This window comes from Nyctibius grandis, chromosome Z, assembly GCF_013368605.1.
Source record: "Nyctibius grandis isolate bNycGra1 chromosome Z, bNycGra1.pri, whole genome shotgun sequence".
Taxonomy (NCBI): domain Eukaryota; kingdom Metazoa; phylum Chordata; class Aves; order Nyctibiiformes; family Nyctibiidae; genus Nyctibius; species Nyctibius grandis.
The window spans coordinates 24,314,340-24,335,847 of NC_090695.1; the positions used below are offsets into that span (position 1 = coordinate 24,314,340).

At 38.8% G+C, this 21,508-nt stretch overlaps 1 protein-coding gene across 1 annotated transcript in view; it reads left to right on the plus strand.

Annotated features, from left to right (window-relative positions):
- The window catches only part of ARSB (arylsulfatase B), a 72,788-nt gene that overhangs the window by 50,389 nt on the left and 891 nt on the right, over positions 1-21,508 (plus strand). The window contains exon 7 of the mRNA XM_068423238.1: positions 21,154-21,282. Within this exon, the coding sequence (XP_068279339.1) occupies positions 21,154-21,282 (129 nt within the window). The remainder of the gene's footprint in view (positions 1-21,153; positions 21,283-21,508) is intronic.

Genomic DNA, 21,508 nt, shown 5'->3' on the forward strand with positions numbered 1-21,508 from the left:
GCCTGTCTTGAAGCAGCATTGAAACTTTATATCCCACAGAAGGCAATTTTATTTTGAGAATCGGGACTAAATGACATGGTGAAAGGAAATGTACCCTTTAATTCAGGGTTGTTAATCAGTATCTGTCAGTACATACTGTATTATTTTTTAATCCAACTTGCTAAATTTATTAATGAATTTCGTGGATTTCACAAATTCTTGTAGACTACATGTGCAGCATCATTTTCTCTTCAAAAAGAATTTGTATTTCTATAAATTGGAAAGATGTATTCAAAATAAATATGTTGTTGGGTGGGGTTGTTTTAGGCTGAAACAACTTTTACCTTCATTTAAAATTCCAGACTTAACCATAAACTAAAACTTCAAAGACATAATAAAATTGTAGGCTACTAATTGTAGTCAATTTATTTTGAAGGTATCTATTCATAGAGGCAGACATCCAAGACAGAGATGTAAAATGTAAAAACATTTTGTGATTTTTCTCCAAACTTTTATTTGCCTTGAGCAAAATTAATCAAACTTTACATTGCTCTCCTTGACATTTGAAAAAAGGCATTACCTCATATATGGCACTATTAATTGCCAAAATAAAAGATTGCTTATAAGGGGGTAGATCTGCTATATGCAGAATGGATATGTGATATATTACAATAGGGAAACCATTTCAGTTCTGGGACTGATGTATCATTCATGGGCCTTAAAATTGCATTATAATGGCTGTAGCATTATATGTTAGATCTATACATATACCAAAATGATTCATCTTGATTAATGAATAGACACTGTAGGTCCCTTTAGGCCCCATTTATTACTTATTTTGCCCAGGTGAAAGGTGATTCCTGAGACTTTGCATGCCAGAAGTGATTTCTTCCCCACTTTTATTACTGATGATTTAGCTGGTTTAGAATTATTAAAAAAAAAAAAGTGAAAAAAAAATCCCTGTTAATGGAGTTATTCAGTAGCAGCAGAAGATGTAGGTATGCATGGATGAGTGTGCTGCATGGGCTTTGAATCGGATAAATATACTCAATGTCTGTGCCAGGCTAAGAGCCGGCATCCACTCCCGAAGTCAAAATGTGCAGAAAAGTGACCAGTATGGTTAGCTGACTGAGCTTACATAGTGACAGCTGGAATGGGAGAATGGTCAAGAATGGGGAAAAAGATAGATGCATTACTTGCTTCTCCGAATTTCCATTTCTCTGCAAAATTATATATACGCATGCTGACCATCTGGACTCTGTCATCTTTTCCTTATAAGAAAATCATAAATTGCAATGACCCCCTGTAAGTTTATAAGGCAGGAGTTGCCAGCGTGTGACCCTGGAGCCATGCGTGGCCCTCAACCACTTCACGCGGTGCTTTCATCCTGGTCTGGCGGTTTTGGGCAGAGCTCAGCTCCACTCCCTCATGGGAGGCTGCTGTTCCAGCCAGTTCTGCTGCCATTCACATCAGAGATAAGTGGTGTTTTTCTTTTGGCTGTCGGCTATATGAAGTTTCTGGGGTGTAGCTCCTGCTGTTAGGAAGTTTGGCCTGTGGTTATATGTTGCCTTGGCTCTTAGCCCACCTGCATCTCAGTGTGAAGCATCCATCACTGCAGTATTCAATACTAAGTGTATGGGATTGCGGGTTTGGTGAGCTTCATAGATAATAATCCCCGTGTTTCCTTTGGGATGTGGATAATCTCTTTTAGAATTTAGAAATTTTAAGTCACTTGATAAAGTGTCTAATGCCAGTATCATGACTGGAATTCAGAAATTCCTTGGTACTGCTTCTTTTTTATGCTTCATTATATCCTATACTTATTTGAACATAACACTAACATTTTATATTTTTATGCAGATCTTGGCATAAATGTTAGATTACATTTTCCAAATGAAATATCTCTGAGCTGGAAACCTGTAAAGTTTTAATTGTGCACAGGATGTTAGAGTCAGGTTATACACTGCTTGGTTCTTTTTACCTTGAACACTGCTACCTTACAGTGTCACAAGTGAGATTTGGCTGTTTCATGTATAAGGCTATCTCAACATGATCTTTGATGTCTTCAGTAATTCATAAATACTGTTCCATTCAGTTTAAATCTGTTCCCTGGATAAATCAGATTTTGAATTTTTTTCCTTATTTTTCCATCAAAAGTGAAAGTAGAGCATTTCCTTTTACTGTCTCATTTCTTTGACCTTGTAGGCTGTATTAATAAGTTCACTCTTATGTAGAATAACTTTATTTTTTTTATTCAGTAATTGTGTAAGAACGTAATACTCTGGATAAATGCTTCACCCTGCTGATGTCCACAGGAATTTTTTTCTGCCATGAGTAATTCTCGATTTTACTCTATTGTTTGTGTGGTGTGTTTTTTTGTAAAGATATGATCTGTTGTAAAAATCAAGGTGGATACTTTGAAACAAGAATGGGAGTATTTTCATATGCTTACTATTATTGAAATTAAGAAGAGTATGCATTTTGAAAGGTAAGAGACTGAGCTTGATATTCTAGTACAAATCTTTCCTTTGGAATCAAACACGGCTATGGGAAAACTGAAATTAGAAGGGCTAATAGTGGATCTTTATGTTCACAGTGTTCAACTAAGGGAATTAAGGTAGGTGAGCTTCGCTGGGTGAGTTTGTCTATGGCACAGCCCTGCGCCTTGTCAACATGACGGCAGGGAGTTGCAGTGTCTCAGGGCTCATCTGTTCCTTCAAGATCAGTATTCTATTCATTCTTGCAAGGTTAAGGTCATGGCTATTCCTCAAACGTTTTTATTTTAATAAAGTAACAGAAAGACTCAGAGTTTTGTAGAAAACTCATTATTGCCATAAAGCAGCAAAAGGTCACAAAATGTCTTTCCTCAGTGAAGTAGCAAAACCCCTTTTTTCTTCAGTAATTCATTGTCATAGTATAAGCTGGAAGAGCCCTTGACATTTCCAGAGTTTCCTTGTTGAGGTGAAATAATTGCTTTATAAATCCCATTTCAAAAAAGAGAAATCAGTTAAAAGTACATATATGCAAAGGCCTTGTTAGCCCACAGAGCCATCCGCATTTCAAAGTGACTATAGCAAGCTTGTCCTTCCTTCTGGCACATTTTCATGGACTCTCACATTAATTAAGGCATCACACATACAAACACATGTGCAACTTCAAAAATGTACCTTATGAGTGAGGATGAGCAAAGACAAAGGTTATACAGATGTAACTGAAATGGAAAAATTATCACTTTTAAAGGGCTACTGACTATTGAGCTATCATTTAGAAACACTGTAGAATATTTTATTTATTTTATTCATTATAAGCATGAAGGAAAAACTGTTGGCTTTAAAAGACTGAGAAGAAAAGCAAAAATTAATTGACAAGTGTAGATGGAAGAAGGTGCATCATCTGGCTTTGAGCCTTTTCAAAAAATATGCAACATTTTCTCTCTGGTAAGGAATAGAGTTGTCTGTCTTCTGTAGTACAGACCATCAGTAATAACAGCTGTCCATAACACTGCAGTAGGCCTAGAAATAACCATGAAGAACTTATTCTGCTCTCATATTGATGGTGTTTGTTTGTTATTGTAAAGAGGGGAAATGCTAGTTTAATTAGACAGTGCTATTCAAAGCTACTTTATAACTTTTAGCTTTGATTTCTATGAGATTTTTTGGCTTGGTGCTTCATAAGAAGGCAAAAGTCTAAGAAGCACTAAATAACCTACTGATTATAGGTTTGTTAATGCACAACAAGCAAAAACGGTCTGTTCACAGACAAGATAATCTTATTGATACTTCACTTAAAACAGTCTAAATAATCTGCTTGGGCTCAGGGTGTTGTTCATCTATTAAAGTGAGACACTGAAACTTTGATATTTAACTTTTCCCATAGTAGAAGAATATTTTTTTTCTATATTTCCCTGTAGATTTGGTCTCAGAAAGACTAAATTTGCAATGGATGTAAAACAGCTACAAATCTAATAGAGCAAGTCTTGATCAAGACTTTAAAATATGTGTATTTTCTGAGACATGCAGTAAGCTCTAAATTTTGACTTTATTGTGGATGATGACGACTGTGAGTGTTATGATAAGTATCCATAACATTTTCTCCTGCCTGTTTCTCCATCTCTTCCCATTTCTCCATCTCTTTCGAAAATTCCAGTCATGGAAGTAGGAGTTAATTCAGAGAAAATATAATGGAGTTAATTCAGAGAAAATATAATGAAGTTGCTTCAAATCACATATCTCAAGAAAGAATAGGCTAGACATTTATGGCATTAACTGTTATAATCGTGAAGCTTTAAAAATTTCCTGCATTTTGTGGAAGGTATCTCTGATTTCATTTTGGCAGTTCATTTACTGAGATTTGCTGGAGTTTAGCAGTTATCAATAAAGACCTTGAGACAATTTGCAGAGGATCAAAGCAATCCTGGTGAGATCAACACTTTTAGCCAGGACTGATTATACCTCAGCTGACTGTCTTGTGTGCACTGGATCCCAGAGCTGAATCGGTTGCAGGAGGAACGTGAGTTGCATTCATGCCAAGATAACAGTATACACTGCCAGGGCAATAGGGAGAATTTCTTAAAAATCCTCCCAGAGTTTGCTTTGTCTTGTACATCTCTCTGAAAACTAAGCTACAGGGTGCTTCACAGAAGCAAGTCTTGCAAAAGGTAATTTTTGTCTTGAAGTTTCCGTTGTATAAAATGCTAAAAATAAATTTCCAGTACACCACCATCTACAAAGTTTCTAATGCATCTGTGTGAAACACAGTGCGAAGTTTTCTGTTTATGGGCAAGTGATAGTTTTGCCTGGGGAATCCTCATTTACTGTACCTAAGACTTTTTATGCTTCTGCAGCTATAGAGAAGAGAAATACTCTCTCTTTCCCTCTGATTCCATTTATAAATGTATGGGGAACAGCCATGTGTTTCCATACTGTTGGCAAACAAATGAGGCATTTAAAAAGACCTTATGTTTATAAATAGAAGATATATAAGGTCTAAGTGCATCTCCTAATTGTAAAAATATTAACTATGCCTTTGTTATTTTTCTTTTTTATTTCTTGATAAAATTTTCTTTCGAAATGTAGTCTTTTATCTTGGAGGTGAGTAGATTCATCTGGCTGATTTAAGATTTTAGGGACTGTATAAATTATATTACTATGTTAGAGACAGTTATGATTTTCAGAGAGTTTGGAAGAGACTTGATTTAGTATTCATCAGTGGAAATTAAAAATGTAGTACTTTCACTGCTGTCAATGCTATAACCGCTGTGGTCTAGTGTATATATTAAAAACTTGAACCACATTCAATATATTATTTCCTGATATTTACAAGGAAAGAAATCTCCTGTTAAAGTAAAGCATGTTGGTGCTTAATCCAGAAACATAAAGCAAATAAATTCAAATAGAATGGAAATCCAGTGTCATTTCTGACCCAGTCCATAAATTCATACTGCTTTTATTATGTGTGCAGCTGAACAAAGTGAGGTCTACAGCTTTCCGGTTGCTAAAATGGCCTTCACTAGAAACGGTGTGTGCTGAGATGTATTTATATGTTCTTATGTTCCCACATTAAACCTTCCTGCCACCTTCTGTCTGTTCTCCCCAGATCCAGGTACTTCCAATCTGGGAAATACCGAAGGAAATCTGGATTTTTTTTTTCATGTACCATTCTGGTTTTTATGGTGTAATGTTGAATCCCTAATTTGGATGTATTTTAGACTGCCTGCAAATCAAACTATAGCCCAGGCTGCCTGCAAATCAAAACCACCCTGTACCTACAGAATATTTTGCATCTATGGATGCTAGAAAAACACATAGTTCATTGAATTAAAATTTAGATTATAATAAAAAGTTAAGAATCTGTTCCAAATGGTGTTCCCACTAAATTTGCTTACTATATTATTTGCTTAATATGAATTCAAAGTTTTATGTACAAATTTGATATGAGTGGAAATCAAAATTACCCAAACCCATCTGGATATCTCATCACCAAGTTAAAGGCTTATTTTCTCTGTTGTCATTCAAAATATTTGTATTATATGGTGTAAAATGGAAAATATGTAGAAAACCTCCATCCTTGAGTTTCATACAGTCTGTTGGGGAGAAATCTCTCCTGAAAGATGGGAGATGACAGTTCAGAACACTTTGCAACAGTCAGGGTTACTCAGAGCATGAATTTGGGTCCCTGAAGCCCAGAAACATATCCCCAGTGTTGGGCTTGATTTTTTGGAAGGGGGAGAAAACCACTCATTTTGTCAGGTACATCCTCATGTGAATTTAACCCTTAGTTTCCAGTTTAATTTTCTTTTTATTAAAAATGTATGGAAGTTAAACATTTAATTGGTCTGAGCCTTTTCTTTATTTCCAGCTTACTGAAAATTAAGTAAGTTCAGCATTGCATTGGAATCTGTTTCTAATTGCTTTAGTGGACAAACAATAGTTTATATAGCATGCAGGTGGCTAGGGCTTTCGGTGTGACCTGAGAATTTCCTCTTTTAGGGAGGAAACTATTGGGCAGTTGGAAAAATGCTGTTGGAGGAAAGTTCAGAAGATGTGGTTGTGGGAAGCAGCGCTGACCACAAAGAAAAGTTATAGGTTGGCTTCCTGACTTTTACTGCAGGGGTTATGTTTCATTTCTTGACTTTGTGTTTCCTTTTCTGGCTGCATGCTCCTATAAAGAATCAAGTATTTGGGTGCCTGTTACCTGAATTCTGCCTTTATTCTGCTGTTTCAGTGCTTCAGGGAAGGTCAAGTGACATGTTTAAGTAAACAGTTTCTAGGTCTTCACTTCTGAGCTTAGTGACATGGATTGTGCAGCAGGGAAAATGACTCTGGAATTCACCATTAGCCTCAATTTTTGATAACATTTATGGGATTGTGTGCTGTTACTGATTTATTTTATTTTATTTTATTAAGCTTTTTCTTCTGAGAATTGGTAAATCACGTATTGGCACTTTTGTTTTGATTTCAGGATCACTTTAATTTGGGGATAATTTGGGAGGGGTGTGGTTAAAACGTATGTGTTGTTGCCAGAAATCATTGTTGTGAATACACATGGGGAAGCCTTTCATATAAAGGTTTTGTGGAAAACACACTGTGTCTATTGAACTGTACGGATAAAGGGGAATTTAGCTTCATTTGTTTAAGAGAAGTTGGTAGAGTATAAATTCCTTGTTTGTTACTGCTGATGCTTAACCAGCCTGAACCAGAGCCCACTGGAATTAATGGAAAAGTTCCCATTAGTTTCAGTGTGGGTTTCTTCAAGCCCTAACAGACCTCCCACTCTTCCACAGTTGAGCATTAGTAAGGGACAGTGAGCCTGCCAATCGCGAAGGTTTTGTGTGTGTGAATGTGGTGAGATTTCTAGGACATTGAAGACTGCTTTCATGAGGGTAATTTTTATGTGGAGTTCCATAATATTTAAGAAAGTCTGATTTTTTGCCTACCACTTCTGCTAGTGTAGCACAAAAACAGTCTTAAGGCGATTTGAAGGAGTCTGCAGTGTCTATTGATAGAAGAGTAATCACCTGTGATATTTGAACTGCTTGGGTTTTCTTTCTTTTCTATTTAATGGGCATCATGTAAGTAAATGTTTTAAATCTTGATATTAGAGTCAAATGATGAACAGAAGCTGCGATGTGCAAAACCTTTGATTTATTTTAATGCAAGCAGTGGGAGAATGATACCATTACCATTTTTCTGACAATATATAGAAGCTGGTGAATACAATAGGGATTTCTTGGATGATTAAAATACTGTGTTGATTTTAAAGACGATAACGAACTTACTAGAAAATACTCTCTCTCTGTTTGGGTTTCTTATATAAGTGGGTTTTGGTTTGCCAGTCCCAGACTTCTGTCTGGGGATCTCCTCTGTGGTTTTTATAGACTACTAATCAGATCACAAGAGGCAGGAGGGCATATGCATCGCCTTACTATGAAAATAATACTGGTTATTGTTTGCTGCTTTTAAGTTCTAGTGGAAGTAGCCTGAGTGGTTTTTTTCCCAGTGTTTGGTTCAACTATTAAGGAGAATTCTACTGTGCAACATCCAGGGTTGTTCAGTCCTCTCTAATAAAAACATTTTTACAAAGTAAAGACACTTTTTTTTAAATCACTCTTAATGTTTTAGAGTATCATCTCAGCAGAATTTAAAAAAAAATGAATATCTAATTTATCCCCTTGAGACTTATCATTGCCAGGTGACACTACCTTTTGAAAGCCTGTCTTCCTAGCATGACAGTCTTCAGTGAGTCCGCAATCTGTATGCAGAAGATTGAATTATTTTAAATGCAGTATCTTTTTTTGGACATATGTGTAAGTGCCACTTCATTCTGTAAAGCTGCCTTACTGCAACCCACTGTTTTCTGCAGTTCAGTAGTTTTCTTGCCTTCTAGCTATGTGATGCAACCCTGTTATGGCTGTTTCCTTGCTCTGGGGGCATAACTGACAGAATCCCATGGTGGGTGCCTCTTGTCACACTTGTAGCTCTGTATGTGTTTCTCTAGCCTCTGTTAGCAGAAATATGTCTGAAAACATGAGCGCTCCCAGTGATCCTCCCAAGAGTCTTTGCAAACAAGCAGGACTTTATTGCAATGCTGCATTAGTGACAATTGTGGCTTATGTGATGCCTACTGACAAAATGAGATCTCTTTTGTCACATAGTGGTAAGGACAGCAGGTCTCTGTCTCCCAAATAAATAATAAATTAACATTCTTCTGTCTTTCTCCAAAATTACTCTCCAGTATCCAACATTGCCATCCTGCACACTAGTATTGTAGACCACAAAGTACAGAAATATAGCATGCTTCAAGGAGTATTGTTTTGGACCCTTTAAATTTTGTGGTCAGGACCTCGCTAAATGGCATGTTAGAGAGAACTGTGTGTTCTTTGATCTCTTACCAGCTAAGAAAACTTCTCAATATGGATCATTTTCATCATCTTAATCATAGACTGAAGGCAGATATTTTATTTTTAGATATACTGTCTATTTGTATCTCCACATTTTAGGTTTCTACCAATTGCTTGAGTTGGTCTTATTGAAAGAAGGAAGGAGGGCTAGAGAAATGAGAAGAGTAATTGATCTATGCTTATTAGATCTGTGCAAATATCATACATATATTGATATAGAGTATGTATTCCCCTATATATTCCCTTTTTAAATCTCAGCTGAAAATCTGCCATTTGTCTTCTTATGATTAAAAATTAGATAGTGAAAGTTAAATGAATATACTCTTAAGAAATTTATTACATTTAATAAAATGTTTCCACAAGTTTGTCTTTTAGACTGATCTAAAGAATGAGCCTTTCTTTTAAAAAAAAAAGTTCAGATTGGACCTTTTTTTTTTTTATAGCCTTGCAAATTTACACACTATGGGTGTTGAATATCCTTAAATCTTTTTTTGTAAATTCAGGTTATGTGCTACTTGAAACATTTGCTTTGCAAAATAGAAAGCAAAAGATTGAAACAAATCATAGGAAATGTTTACAAAGATGCTGACAGATCTGAATTTTCCAGCCTACCTACCAAGTACTGTGTTGCAGTGGCTTTTTGTTGGTGTCTTTGCTATTTTTTTTATTTTGCTTGCATTAGGAAAACAGGGGTTTTTTAGTATTTGCTCTTGATTGAATATTAAATATGTCAGAGAATATCAGTGAAACCTGTCAGGAACATCATAAGACTTAGAAAAATAAACAAGCTGTATTTATAGGGCCCATACAGGAAGAGCAGTAGAGAGCTTCTGATAAGACATCTGAAGCTGTAAAATGCAGTAAAACTGGATCAATCCTTCTTTTTTTATTACCGTGTAGCATCAGAGGGGTCACAAAGTTATTTTGGTGTACAGCAGTAGTAGAAGAATTTAAAAGGTTTTGAGTTACATAGAAAATAAATGGATTTCAGACATTTTTGTCTTTTTCATGGTGGTCAGATAAATTAGTATTTTTTTATTTTAGATAAGTTTCTGATAGGTAACTAGGATTGTATGAGCCAAGGAATAAAAGATCAATTGTCAAGCATACGTTGATGACCAGGGAAGAAATGTGAAGACATGTTTCTTCCTATTTTTCACCCCCAGAAATCACTGCCAAGTTGGACAGATGAACTAATGAGTTAAGCAGAAGGCTATTGTAAGTGTATGCAAAAACACATAGGAAGACAGGTTTTTTTTCTCTGGAAGAACTATCCACCTAACCTAAATGATATATCTTAAATCAAGAGTACACATGGGATACTGAATGAGGTCAGAAGAACTTTTTTGAAAGGCTAGGAGGAAAAAAGCAGGGTTAAGCACATTGCATCATTTTTTATGATCTTCCCTATGCTTAGAAAGTGAAGTGAAAGAACAGATTGCTGGGTGAAGTAAGCAGTTTTGGTTTATCTTTTCTATTTTACTTTGAATCATCAGTTATTAATTATTTCTTGGGACACACTGCTGGACTGAATGTACCAAATAACTTCTTCAGTGTGGCAAAACCTGTCATCTTGTAACATTTCTGTAAATTATAGGGACTTTTTTAAAATTTAAAATTGTATGACTAAAGCAGGAAATAATGTAGGTATCACTACTGTGATCTGAATCACAGTAGTATAAATCTGGTATGAATCCATTATTTCTTATTTATTTATTGTTACTTTACTCTTGATTTACGTTCTGGTATAAGCGAAAAACAAGCCTTAAGCAAATAACTGACTTGTCTGTACTGATACGGACTGATCTGTGCATTGAAAGCCATTGCTAATTCAAATTAATATTCTCATTTTTTATGCTGTCCCTCCTTCTAAGAATAGCACTGAAAGTAAACTAAAGGGTGTGCTAGAAACAACTCATGGTGTTCATGTATTTGTAAAACTACAGTTAAACCAGAATGTGAATCATATATACGTATAGAGGAAAGTGACCAACATGGTGGAAGGTCTCGAGGGCAAGACTTAAGAGGAGTGGCTGAGGTCATTTGCTTTGCCCAGCTTGGAGAAGAGGAGGATGAGGGGTGACCTCATGGCAGCCTACAGCTTCCTCACAGGGGGGCAGTGGAGGGGGAGGTGCTCATCTCCTCTCTCTGGTGCCCAGTGATAGGACACAAGGAGATGGAATGAAGCTGCGTCAGGGACAGTTCAGATTGGGCATTAGGAAAAGGTTCTTCACTGAGAGGGTGGCTGGTCACTGGAACAGGCTCCCCAGGGAAGTGGTCACAGCACCAAGCCTGTCAGAGTTCAAGGAGTGCCTGGATGATGCTCTTAGTCCTATGGTTTAGTTTTAGGTAGTCCTGTGAGGAGCAGGGAGTTGGACTCAATGATCTTTATGGATCCCTACCAACTTCAGATATTCTATGATTCTGTGATTCTATACTTACCTTTTTGACAGTTTTGACACTTTCAGTTCAGTAAATGCAGTGATTAATTAATAAAAGCAGTTGCATAAATTTGCTTCAACATAGTGCTTTCTTTTGTAAACAACATATTTGGCTTGTCCTGAACGGAAAGTGATTTGGTAACACATCTTTTGTATGATCAGGCCAAAAATCTGTCTAGCTCATTATTCTGTTTCCAAGAGTAGCAGTTGTGTAGGAAGGAGTGTATGAAAGCAAGCACATAAATGTACTTCTCTTGCGTGCCCCCCACAACCTGTAGCTAACGGGGCTCCTGATCTTTAGGCTGTGATTTTGGACATAAGAATCCTTGATGGATTTTTTTTCCACTTTGTGAACCCTTTTCATCACTCAACCTGCCTAAACTTCTGGTATCTACAGCATTCCATGGAAAAGAATTCCACACTTGAGTTGGGTTTGTGATACGGAAGTATATACTATCGCTTATTTTGAATATGCAACTTCATAATTTGTTTGATACCCCTATTAGGAAAGACCAGTTTTTCCTTATTCAGTTTGTCATGGCCACACAATTTCATAGACCTCTGTCCTGTCCCTCATCAGTTGTCCATCTTTGAGGATGGAGAGTACTATTTATTCAGTCATTCTTCACACAGAAGCTGTTCTATAGCTTTAATCTTCCTTGTCACATCTCTTTGTATCTTGTACAGTTTTTCTCTGTCCGTTTTGTAACATGGGGACCAAAACCACACAGTATCCCATGTGAGGCACAACAAGGTGGTGGCATGGTGTTCCATTCTTTGCCACTTCTAATATTGGTTTTACTTTTCTTGACTGCTGCTGGACATTACCTGTTCATTACAACTTCACCAACTGTTCCCTAAATAGCAATAGCTTGTTCAGAGCACATTCTTTTGTGTATGCAGAGTGAGGATTGGCTTTTTTCCCCCATGTTCACTACTTTGCGTTTTGTTGTACTTATGTTTGTGCATTAGCAAGGCTTAATGCATTGAAAGATTGTTCACTTTTTAGAAAAGTCCGACGTATTCTCTAGTCATCATTCAGGATGTTATTTATCTACTTACCCATAGTAAATTTTTCAACATCCTGCCTGAAGAGTATGCTATGGAATATTCAAATTATAAAAATGGCAATTATTTTTGCAAATGCAGCTAACATTTTTGACTGATGCTTTCTGAGCATCTTCCATAGATTTTTCAGAGTTGATGACATTGGCTTTCTGAAAAATCAGGTCTCTTGAAGACACAAATTAGCTATTGAAGATTATTTAGGCTTTTACATCCTAATTTGGAATATATATATGTTTACAGAGACAATGTATGATAATGGAAATAAAAGAACTAAGCTGAAGTTTTCGTAAGGGGCAAAGGGCCAGGCTTTTAACGCATTTAGATAATAAACTGCTTTTGTGGGTAGTGGGAGTTGGCCACCTCCATTCCTTTTAAAATCTGATCCTGAAACCGTTTTTCAGGCTAAAGTCCTGGTTTGGCCCAAACCAGGCCAATTAGTCTTAAAGAAACCAAGGTCACTGCTAAATTCCTCACTGCTTACGAGTGAAGAGCCGAAGGGGGGTTGCACCTGCAGGAAGGAGCAGACAGGGCAGGTGACCCAAGATTGACCAACGAGGTATTCCATCCCATACACGTCATTCTCACTTTCCTATTTATCACTAACCCACTGCCTCCTGGAGGTGGGGCCCAGGAGGGAGGGGCCCTCCTGTCTCCCACTGATTGGTACCAGCTTTCCCAATTCTCCAGTTAAAAGCCTGCAGGTGTGATGGCAGAGGGAGCTACTGCATTTTCCTTTCTGCCCGTGCTGGGGGGAGTAACTTTGCCTGAGGAGGATTTCCAAGCTCTCAATCTTGGTTTTGTATATATTTGTATATATTTGATTATTTCTATTATTCTTATTATACTCTTTTTCATTACTATAGTTTATTAAAACTGTTTTAACTTTCCAACCCATAAGTCTCTCTCCCTTCTCCCTTTCCCTTTGGGTGGGGGGGAGAGGGTTAACAGAGAGCATCTGCCACCAGGTTAATAGCTGGCCCAGCTTTAAACTGTGACAGATTTATTGGCGCCCAACGTGGGGCACGAGAGAAGCTCCAACAGGTTGCTCTGATAAGTTGAATCCTGGCTCTGGTGGGAGGAGACCTGGAGAGCTCAGCTGAGAGAGTAACAGATTTCTTCCTTTGAGATTTACAAGGGGTTGGAAATTAAAATAGTGAAAATGGTGATGTCATTTTTGAATGCTGTGTTATCTCGTCTTTTTATAGAGTTTCTTTCACAATTGAGTATTGCAATGATGCCTTACCTGCTGTGGGCACTGTGTTATTGCTTGCTTCTTATGAATGTTTACATGCAGTTTAGCAGTGGGCGCTGGTCGAAATGTATTGTTTTGGTATGGGGTTTGATACTGATTTATGCTGTGATAAGCTGGGCAGTTACTATTCTGATCTCTTATCTCTATGACACAATGATGGGCAGCTTTAATCGTGAATCAGTAGCAGCAACTTCATCTGCACGCTCCAGGCGTCCTTTAGCTGATTCTGTTAATGATTGCACTTCCAGTTCTACTTTGGGAAATAGTACCTTCTCCTTTTCTGCCAAGCTGATTCCACTAGATTTTGCAAAATTAGGATGGTGCTGTCTAGGTGGCATGTTTTTATTTTCGGTTGTCCTGAATGTGTTTCTGATGTGGGATAAGATTAAATATCGGTGCAGGGACAGTTGTAGGTGTTATGCAGCCACCTCAGATCCTACAGTGTGGACTGCCACTACAGCCACTAAACCCACTGAAACCTCGGCAGCCGGTACCACAGCTGCTACACCCCCCAAGATGGCCACTGCAGCTACTCAGACTCTCAGCACTCCCACGACAGCCACTGCATCTACTCAGACCCCAGCATCTATCGAATCTGTACCAATTGCTCCTGTAACCAGGAAGAAATACCAAAAGAAATCAGCTCATGAAGAGAAGGATGATGACTCAGAGCCTTCTAAGACAGAGCCATCATATGACCCAGGTGAGGGCCCTTCTCAGGCAGAGTTAGGGCCCAACACAGATGGGGGTTTCCTTGATCGTCCTTTTAAAGCAGACCCATCACAGAAGAAAGGTCCTTCTAAAGCAGAACTATCACAAGAGGACTCGGACGTAGAGATAACCTACCACTCCTTATCCCTGAAGGACCTGAGAAATATAAGGAAAGACTTCAGCCGTTATGAGGGTGAACCTATTATTACCTGGTTGCTCCGATGCTGGGATAATGGGGCAGACAGCATGCAATTAGATGGCAGAGAAGCCAGACAGTTGGGATCCCTGTCCAGAGATGGTGGTATTGATAAGGCGCTCGCAAGAAAGTCAAACACTATCAGTCTCTGGAGGCGACTCTTGTCAGCTGTAAAGAGCAGGTATCCCTATAAAGATGATGTTATGAGCCACCTAAGCAAATGGACCACTATAGAAAAAGGTATTAACTACCTGAGAGAACTAGCTGTGCAAGAGATCATTTATAGACACCCACGGGACATTGTAGATCCTGATGAAGTGGAATGCAACCGATCCATGTTCGGGAAGGTTGTGAAGAATGCTCCACCGACACATACCCATACATTGTCAATATTAGTATGGGGAGAAGATGATATGGCACATTCTACTGTGGGCGAAATAGCTAACTGTATGCGACAGTATGAAGATAGTATTTCTTCCCCACTGCAGGCACGCATCTCGGCTGTGGAAAAACTGACTAAGGAAAACAAGGACTCATTTAAACAACTGTCAGACAAACTGTCCAAGATCGAGAATAAACTTGACTCTCTACCTACACAGGCACGCGTTGCAGCTGTTAAGAGAAAACGTTCTCCTACAGGACCAGCTCAAAGGAAACGGAACACGTCACGAGGTATCCTGTGGTTTGCCCTGCGTGGTTATGGGGAGGACATGAGCAGATGGCATGGACAACCTACCAGTACCCTACAGGCATGAGTACGTGAGTTGCAAGCTAAAAGAAATTCCAGAGAGAATTTTTCCAGGAGGATGGCTGCTCCAGTTACTAGTGAGGAGGACCCCAGTCAGGGGAGATGGGCCTCAAATTCCTTTTTCCCAAGTGTGAATAGGAGAAATGAAGGTCCAGTCCCTGTGAGCAGCATGAATCCATTTCTTAATTAGGGGGGCCCTGCCTCCAGCCAGGTGGAGAAGAGGGACAACCGAGTTTATTGGACTGTGTGGATTCGATGGCCTGGCACATTAAAACCACAAAGGTATCGAGCCCTGGTAGACACTGGTGCACAGTGCACCCTAATGCCATCGGATCATAAAGGGGCAGAACCTATCAGTATTTCAGGAGTAACAGGATGATCTCAAGTGTTATCTGTATTGGAGGCCGAAGTGAGCCTAACTAAAAATGAATGGAAAAAGCACCCCATTGTGACTGGCCCAGATGCTCCGTGCATCCTTGGCATAGACTACCTCAAGAGAGGATATTTTAAGGACCCAAAAGGGTATAGATGGGCCTTTGGTATAGCAGCTGTAGAGACTGAGGACATTAAACAGCTGTCTACCTTGCCTGGCCTCTCAGAAGATCCTTCTGTTGTGGGGTTGCTGAAGGTTGAAGAACAACAGGTGCCAATTGCTACTACCACGGTGCACCGACGACAATATCGCACCAATCGAGACTCCCTGATCCCCATTCATAAACTGATTAGACAATGAGAAAATCAAGGAGTGATTGCCAAGACTCGCTCACCCTTTAATAGTCCTATATGGCCAGTGCGAAAGTCTGATGGAGAATGGAGATTAACTGTGGACTATCGTGGCCTAAATGAAGTTACGCCACCGCTGAGTGCTGCTGTGCCAGACATGCTAGAACTTCAATACGAACTGGAGTCAAAGGCAGCCAAGTGGTATGCCACCATAGACATTGCTAATGCATTTTTCTCTATTCCTTTGGCACCAAAGTGCAGGCCACAGTTTGCTTTTACCTGGAGAGGTATCCAGTACACCTGGAATCGACTGCCCCAGGGGTGGAAACACAGTCCTACTATTTGCCACGGACTGATCCAGACTGCACTGGAAAAGGGTGGAGCTCCAGAACATTTGCAATATATTGATGACATCATTGTGTGGGGTGATACAGCAGCAGAAGTTTTTGACAAAGGGGAGAAAATAATCCAAATTCTTCTGAAAGCTGGTTTTGCCATAAAAAGAAGCAAGGTCAAGGGACCTGCCCGGGAGATCCAGTTTTTAGGGATTAAATGGCAAGATGGGCGTCGCCAGATCCCGATAGAGGTGATCAACAAAATAACAGCTATGTCTGCACCAACTAACAAAAAGGAAACACAAGCCTTCTTAGGCGTTGTGGGTTTCTGGAGAATGCATATTCCAGATTACAGCCAGATTGTACGCCCTCTTTATCAAGTGACCAGAAAGAAGAATGATTTTCAGTGGGGCCCTGAACAACGACAGGCTTTTGAACAGATTAAAAAAGAGATTGTGCATGCAGTAGCCCTTGGACCAGTCCGCACGGGACAAGATGTTAAAAATGTGCTCTACACCTCAGCTGGGGACAATGGTCCTACCTGGAGCCTCTGGCAGAAAGTACCAGGGGAGACTCGAGGTCGACCCCTAGGATTTTGGAGTTGAGGATACAAGGGTTCTGAGGCCAATTACATCCCAACTGAAAAAGAGATACTGGCAGCATATGAAGGAGTTAGAGCTGCTTCAGAGGTAATTGGTACTGAAGCACAGCTTCTCCTGGCACCTTGATTACCAGTACTAGGCTGGATGTTCAAGGGTAAGGTTCCCACTACCCATCATGCAACTGATGCTACATGGAGTAAATGGATTGCATTAATTACACAGAGGGCTCGAATAGGAAACCCAGAAGCGTGCTGGGCCCATAACCCAGAGGTCGATGGATCGAAACCATCCTCATTTATTTCCAATAAATCTGTCACAGTTTAAAGCTGGGCCAGCTATTAACCTGGTGGCAGATGCTCTCTGTTAACCCTCTCCCCCCCCCCCCCCCCCCCCCCCCCAGGGAAAGGGAGAAGGGAGAGAGACTTATGGGTTGGAAAGTTAAAACAGTTTTAATAAACTATAGTAATGAAAAAGAGTATAATAAGAATAATAGAAATAATCAAATATATACAAATATATACAAAACCAAGATTGAGAGCTTGGAAATCCTCCTCAGGCAGAGTTGCTCCCCCCAGCACGGGCAGAAAGGAAAATGCAGTAGCTCCCTCTGCCATCACACCTGCAGGCTTTTAACTGGAGAATTGGGAAAGCTGGTACCAATCAGTGGGAGACAGGAGGGCCCCTCCCTCCTGGGCCCCACCTCCAGGAGGCAGTGGGTTAGTGATAAACAGGAAAGTGAGAATGACGTGTATGGGATGGAATACTTCGTTGGTCAATCTTGGGTCACCTGCCCTGTCTGCTCCTTCCTGCAGGTGCAACCCCCCTTCGGCTCTTCACTCGTAAGCAGTGAGGAATTTAGCAGTGACCTTGGTTTCTTTAAGACTAATTGGCCTGGTTTGGGCCAAACCAGGACAGCTGTTAAGACTAAGGATGGTCTTGAAATGTGATACAAACTCTGAAATCACTTACCAAGGGGAACATTTTCTGAAGGACTTTTTTTCCTATAGAGATATAAAAGCTATTTGAATACTTTTTTGTGACCCACAAATCCAAACAAAACACAAAAATATTTAGATCAATTTGTCATAGCATTAAATATTTGAGAATAAGTATCTGATTGAAATTTCACTGCTATCTTAACTAATAAAAGTTCCCAAGAGACTACTTAAAAAGAAATACAGCAGCTGGTAAGGCTCTGAAATTGGGCTTCAGGAAACAGTGGCTTCTGTTTGAAAATAAGAAAATTCATGGCAAAGGCTGTGTGATTTTTTTTTTTAAGGTAAAAACAAAGTGTTAGTATTTCATTAGCTGCTGATACACTGGTGATCAAACAGCAGAAAAATAAAATGTCTAGCCTCTTTGCACAAGCAAAAGCATCACATTTTTTATATGTAAGTCTATAAGAAGAGTATGCGGGCATGTGAAGGCAGACTTGATTACACAGATCAATAAAAGGCATCTGTCCTCTGACTGCTGAATTAGTCCATGGGGCTGTTGTTACTGCCTGGTCAACCAAAATGGGAAAAAAGAAGACAAAAAACCCCAACAATCTAGAACGGGTGCAGAGAAAAAGTGCTTAGATGCTATGGGAATGAACGTTTTATCTTGCAAAGAAATCAAAAAAAAATGTGACTTCTTTAATCTGCCGAATTGGTAAAAGGGATCCCTGCAAAATTCATACGGCAAGGGAGAAGACTGCCCAGGCATTTTGCATTTCACCTGCACTAGCAGAAGCTGAAGAATGAAGACAGAGGTAGAAACTTAACAGCTGGGATGAGGAGAAGGAGAAAGTCAGGTAAATGCAGGGGGAGGAATATCCGAGCTTAAGGTGAAAGTCATATGATGGAAAGAAGAGAACTCATATCAAGCAATATGTTTATTTATCTTAGTTCTGTGTCTGGTGCTTGGATAATGTAATAAACTGGCTATCCTATAAATATCCTATGTAGACAGCATTCAAACAAGCATCAGCCTCTTTTCCATGGCTGATACGTCTGATAAAAGTTGACCTGTACTGCCTGGGAAGCAATGCACTTCTCTGACTAATAGACACTACATTTCTGTGGCACAAGACAAGTGCTTGCAATGGGTGAATTAAAATGACTGACGGAGTTCTGTTTATAATAGCTCAACATGAGGGAATTTATCTTTTTTTTCTTCAAGAAATTTTGCTGAAAGATAATGTTCCACCAAATAGCTTCAACTATGAGCATGTCTTAGTTTAGGCGTTTCGTTTTGCTACCTGGACCAAATAAGGATTTTTAAAAAATATTTTATCTTCTTGAATCTTATTTTAAGTCTCATACATGGCATTCTGAGGATATTTTGCAAAGTATATCTAAAAATACAATCTTTTACGTTTATTTGAAGTATTTTAAATAATTTATCTTGTGTAATACTATGGCTTCACATACCGTAGCTCTGCAATCAGAAGCATATTTTCTATGCTAAACATTAAAATCAAAAATGCAGACTCACATAATTTTTCCTTTAGACCAAGCCTTAATATTGTAATATTGAGACATAATGTTTAAAAAACATTGTTGTGTTTTTTGATCTGCTGAATGTCTTTCATTGTGCTCTTTAAGAAAACAGATGGCAAAGATGAGTATTCCCAGTAGCAAACAGTATGACAGAATAATACATAACATAATGATGTTGAAAAGTAAGCAATATTTATCTTTAAACTGTTTTGTATCTGCTATGGACATCACATGGCTGTGTGGGGAGATTCTTCTGGAGGTATTTATGAAGTTTTCCTTGTTTTTATAGGGGTTTGGGCTTTTTTACCATCAACTTCAGTGCTTCATGATCTAAGATGAGCTGAGTCCTCCCCAATCTGTGTATGCGTACTCTAAACAAGTAGTCCCCTTTTATAGCCTTATTTATGTGGGAACATTATACAAGTCTGATGTAAACAGGGAACGTGGGTATGCACAGAAGGTGCTTATTAAAGAAAAACTGATTCAAGTGTGAAGCCCAGTAATAAAATAGAAACTTAGCAGGACCTTCATAAAAAATAGAGATACTGTATCCCAGCATTTCCTTTCCAAACTTTCCGTTGCTCTTTTCTATCAGTTGTATATTTGCCCCACTGTGATGTACAGCATTTACTCTTTTTAGAAACCTCTAGTTCTGCTTCTAATATTGGAACTCCCATGAACATTGTACACCTCTTCTCATTTCAGTGGCAAAAATCTGTCAGCTGAGTCCTTCAAATTCCCTAAACTGATTGAAAGTCATCTCTTGAAAGATACTAGAAAATCAATATTGGTTTCTCTCTACCTCCTGATGTCTTGTTTCTAGTCTGATTATAGAGTTGCCTTCTGGTAGTCTTTTGGTAAACAGGTATTAACTGATACAGTTAATATAAAACTCTTAGATTTTATGTCTTAAACTTCTGTCTTGTTTATGAAAGCTGATATGCAAGATGGTTTGGATGCTCCTGGAGTGTCTGTCTGACTCCCTCCTGGTGTCAGTAAAGAACTGGTCTCCTGATCATCCCTGGTGTATGGAGGTTATTTTTTTTCTGAGCTCCATCCTATAAGGAGCTCAGGTTTCCTTTTGAGAGGGAATTTGCACATAGTTGACACCTGAAAGTTTTCTGCAGTATCTGGATATGGGGCCATATTGTATGCGACTCTACCCAAGACAGCATGAAGACATGCTTCGTACTGCGTCATGCCATAGAAGTACCTCACTGGCCAGATGTGGATCTGTGTAAATGTAGCCAGTTCAGTCCAGAGAGACAGCTCTCTGCATGTGGATAGAGGGTCTGGGACTTGGTTCCTGGAGTGATCTAAGAGAATTAACAGTAGTAGCATTGATTCAGGAGATCTTTCAATCCTATATTCCTAAATGGCAAAAGATACTTCTATGAGCAAATTGAGCAATTCCAATCATAAGCATTCTTAATATAGGTATATGAGATACACATATAATATCTGTTATTATGAAATGAGTCCAGTTACCCGGAATCAGGTGTGACATTTTCCACTGGTAATTTTTTGGGATGCAGTTCAAGTTCTTAGTTAAATACATTCAGCGAATCATAGCACAGATCTTTGCACATATGTGTAACGAATTCTTTATCCAATACATAAAAATAAATGGATGATACGGCTTTGTTTTCCAACAGAATTCGAAAAATGACTTCATGCATATGCAATGTACCTAATTTAGTTTACTGTTTCATTAAGGTCTTGGCGTTGACAACAGGACATCTTTACCACAAAGCAATCTTTCTCCATGGGATGATACACTTTTCAATATATCCATGCATGCAGCAATCCGACGTGGAAAATGGAAGTTACTAACTGGATATCCAGGTAATGTAGTAACTCCTTTTTATACAGTGTGTTCTATCTCCCACCAACCCCAAACATAGTTTAATTCTCTTTAATGTATTTTAATTTCTTTTAAGTATTCTGCTAACTTCTCAGGTTTTTGATCACATGCAAAAATCTAGAAGGGGCACTTCTAAAATCCAAACAACGTATTATTTCATTTTGCAATTTTTTTTATACAAATGACTTTCACAGTAGTGGAAAAACT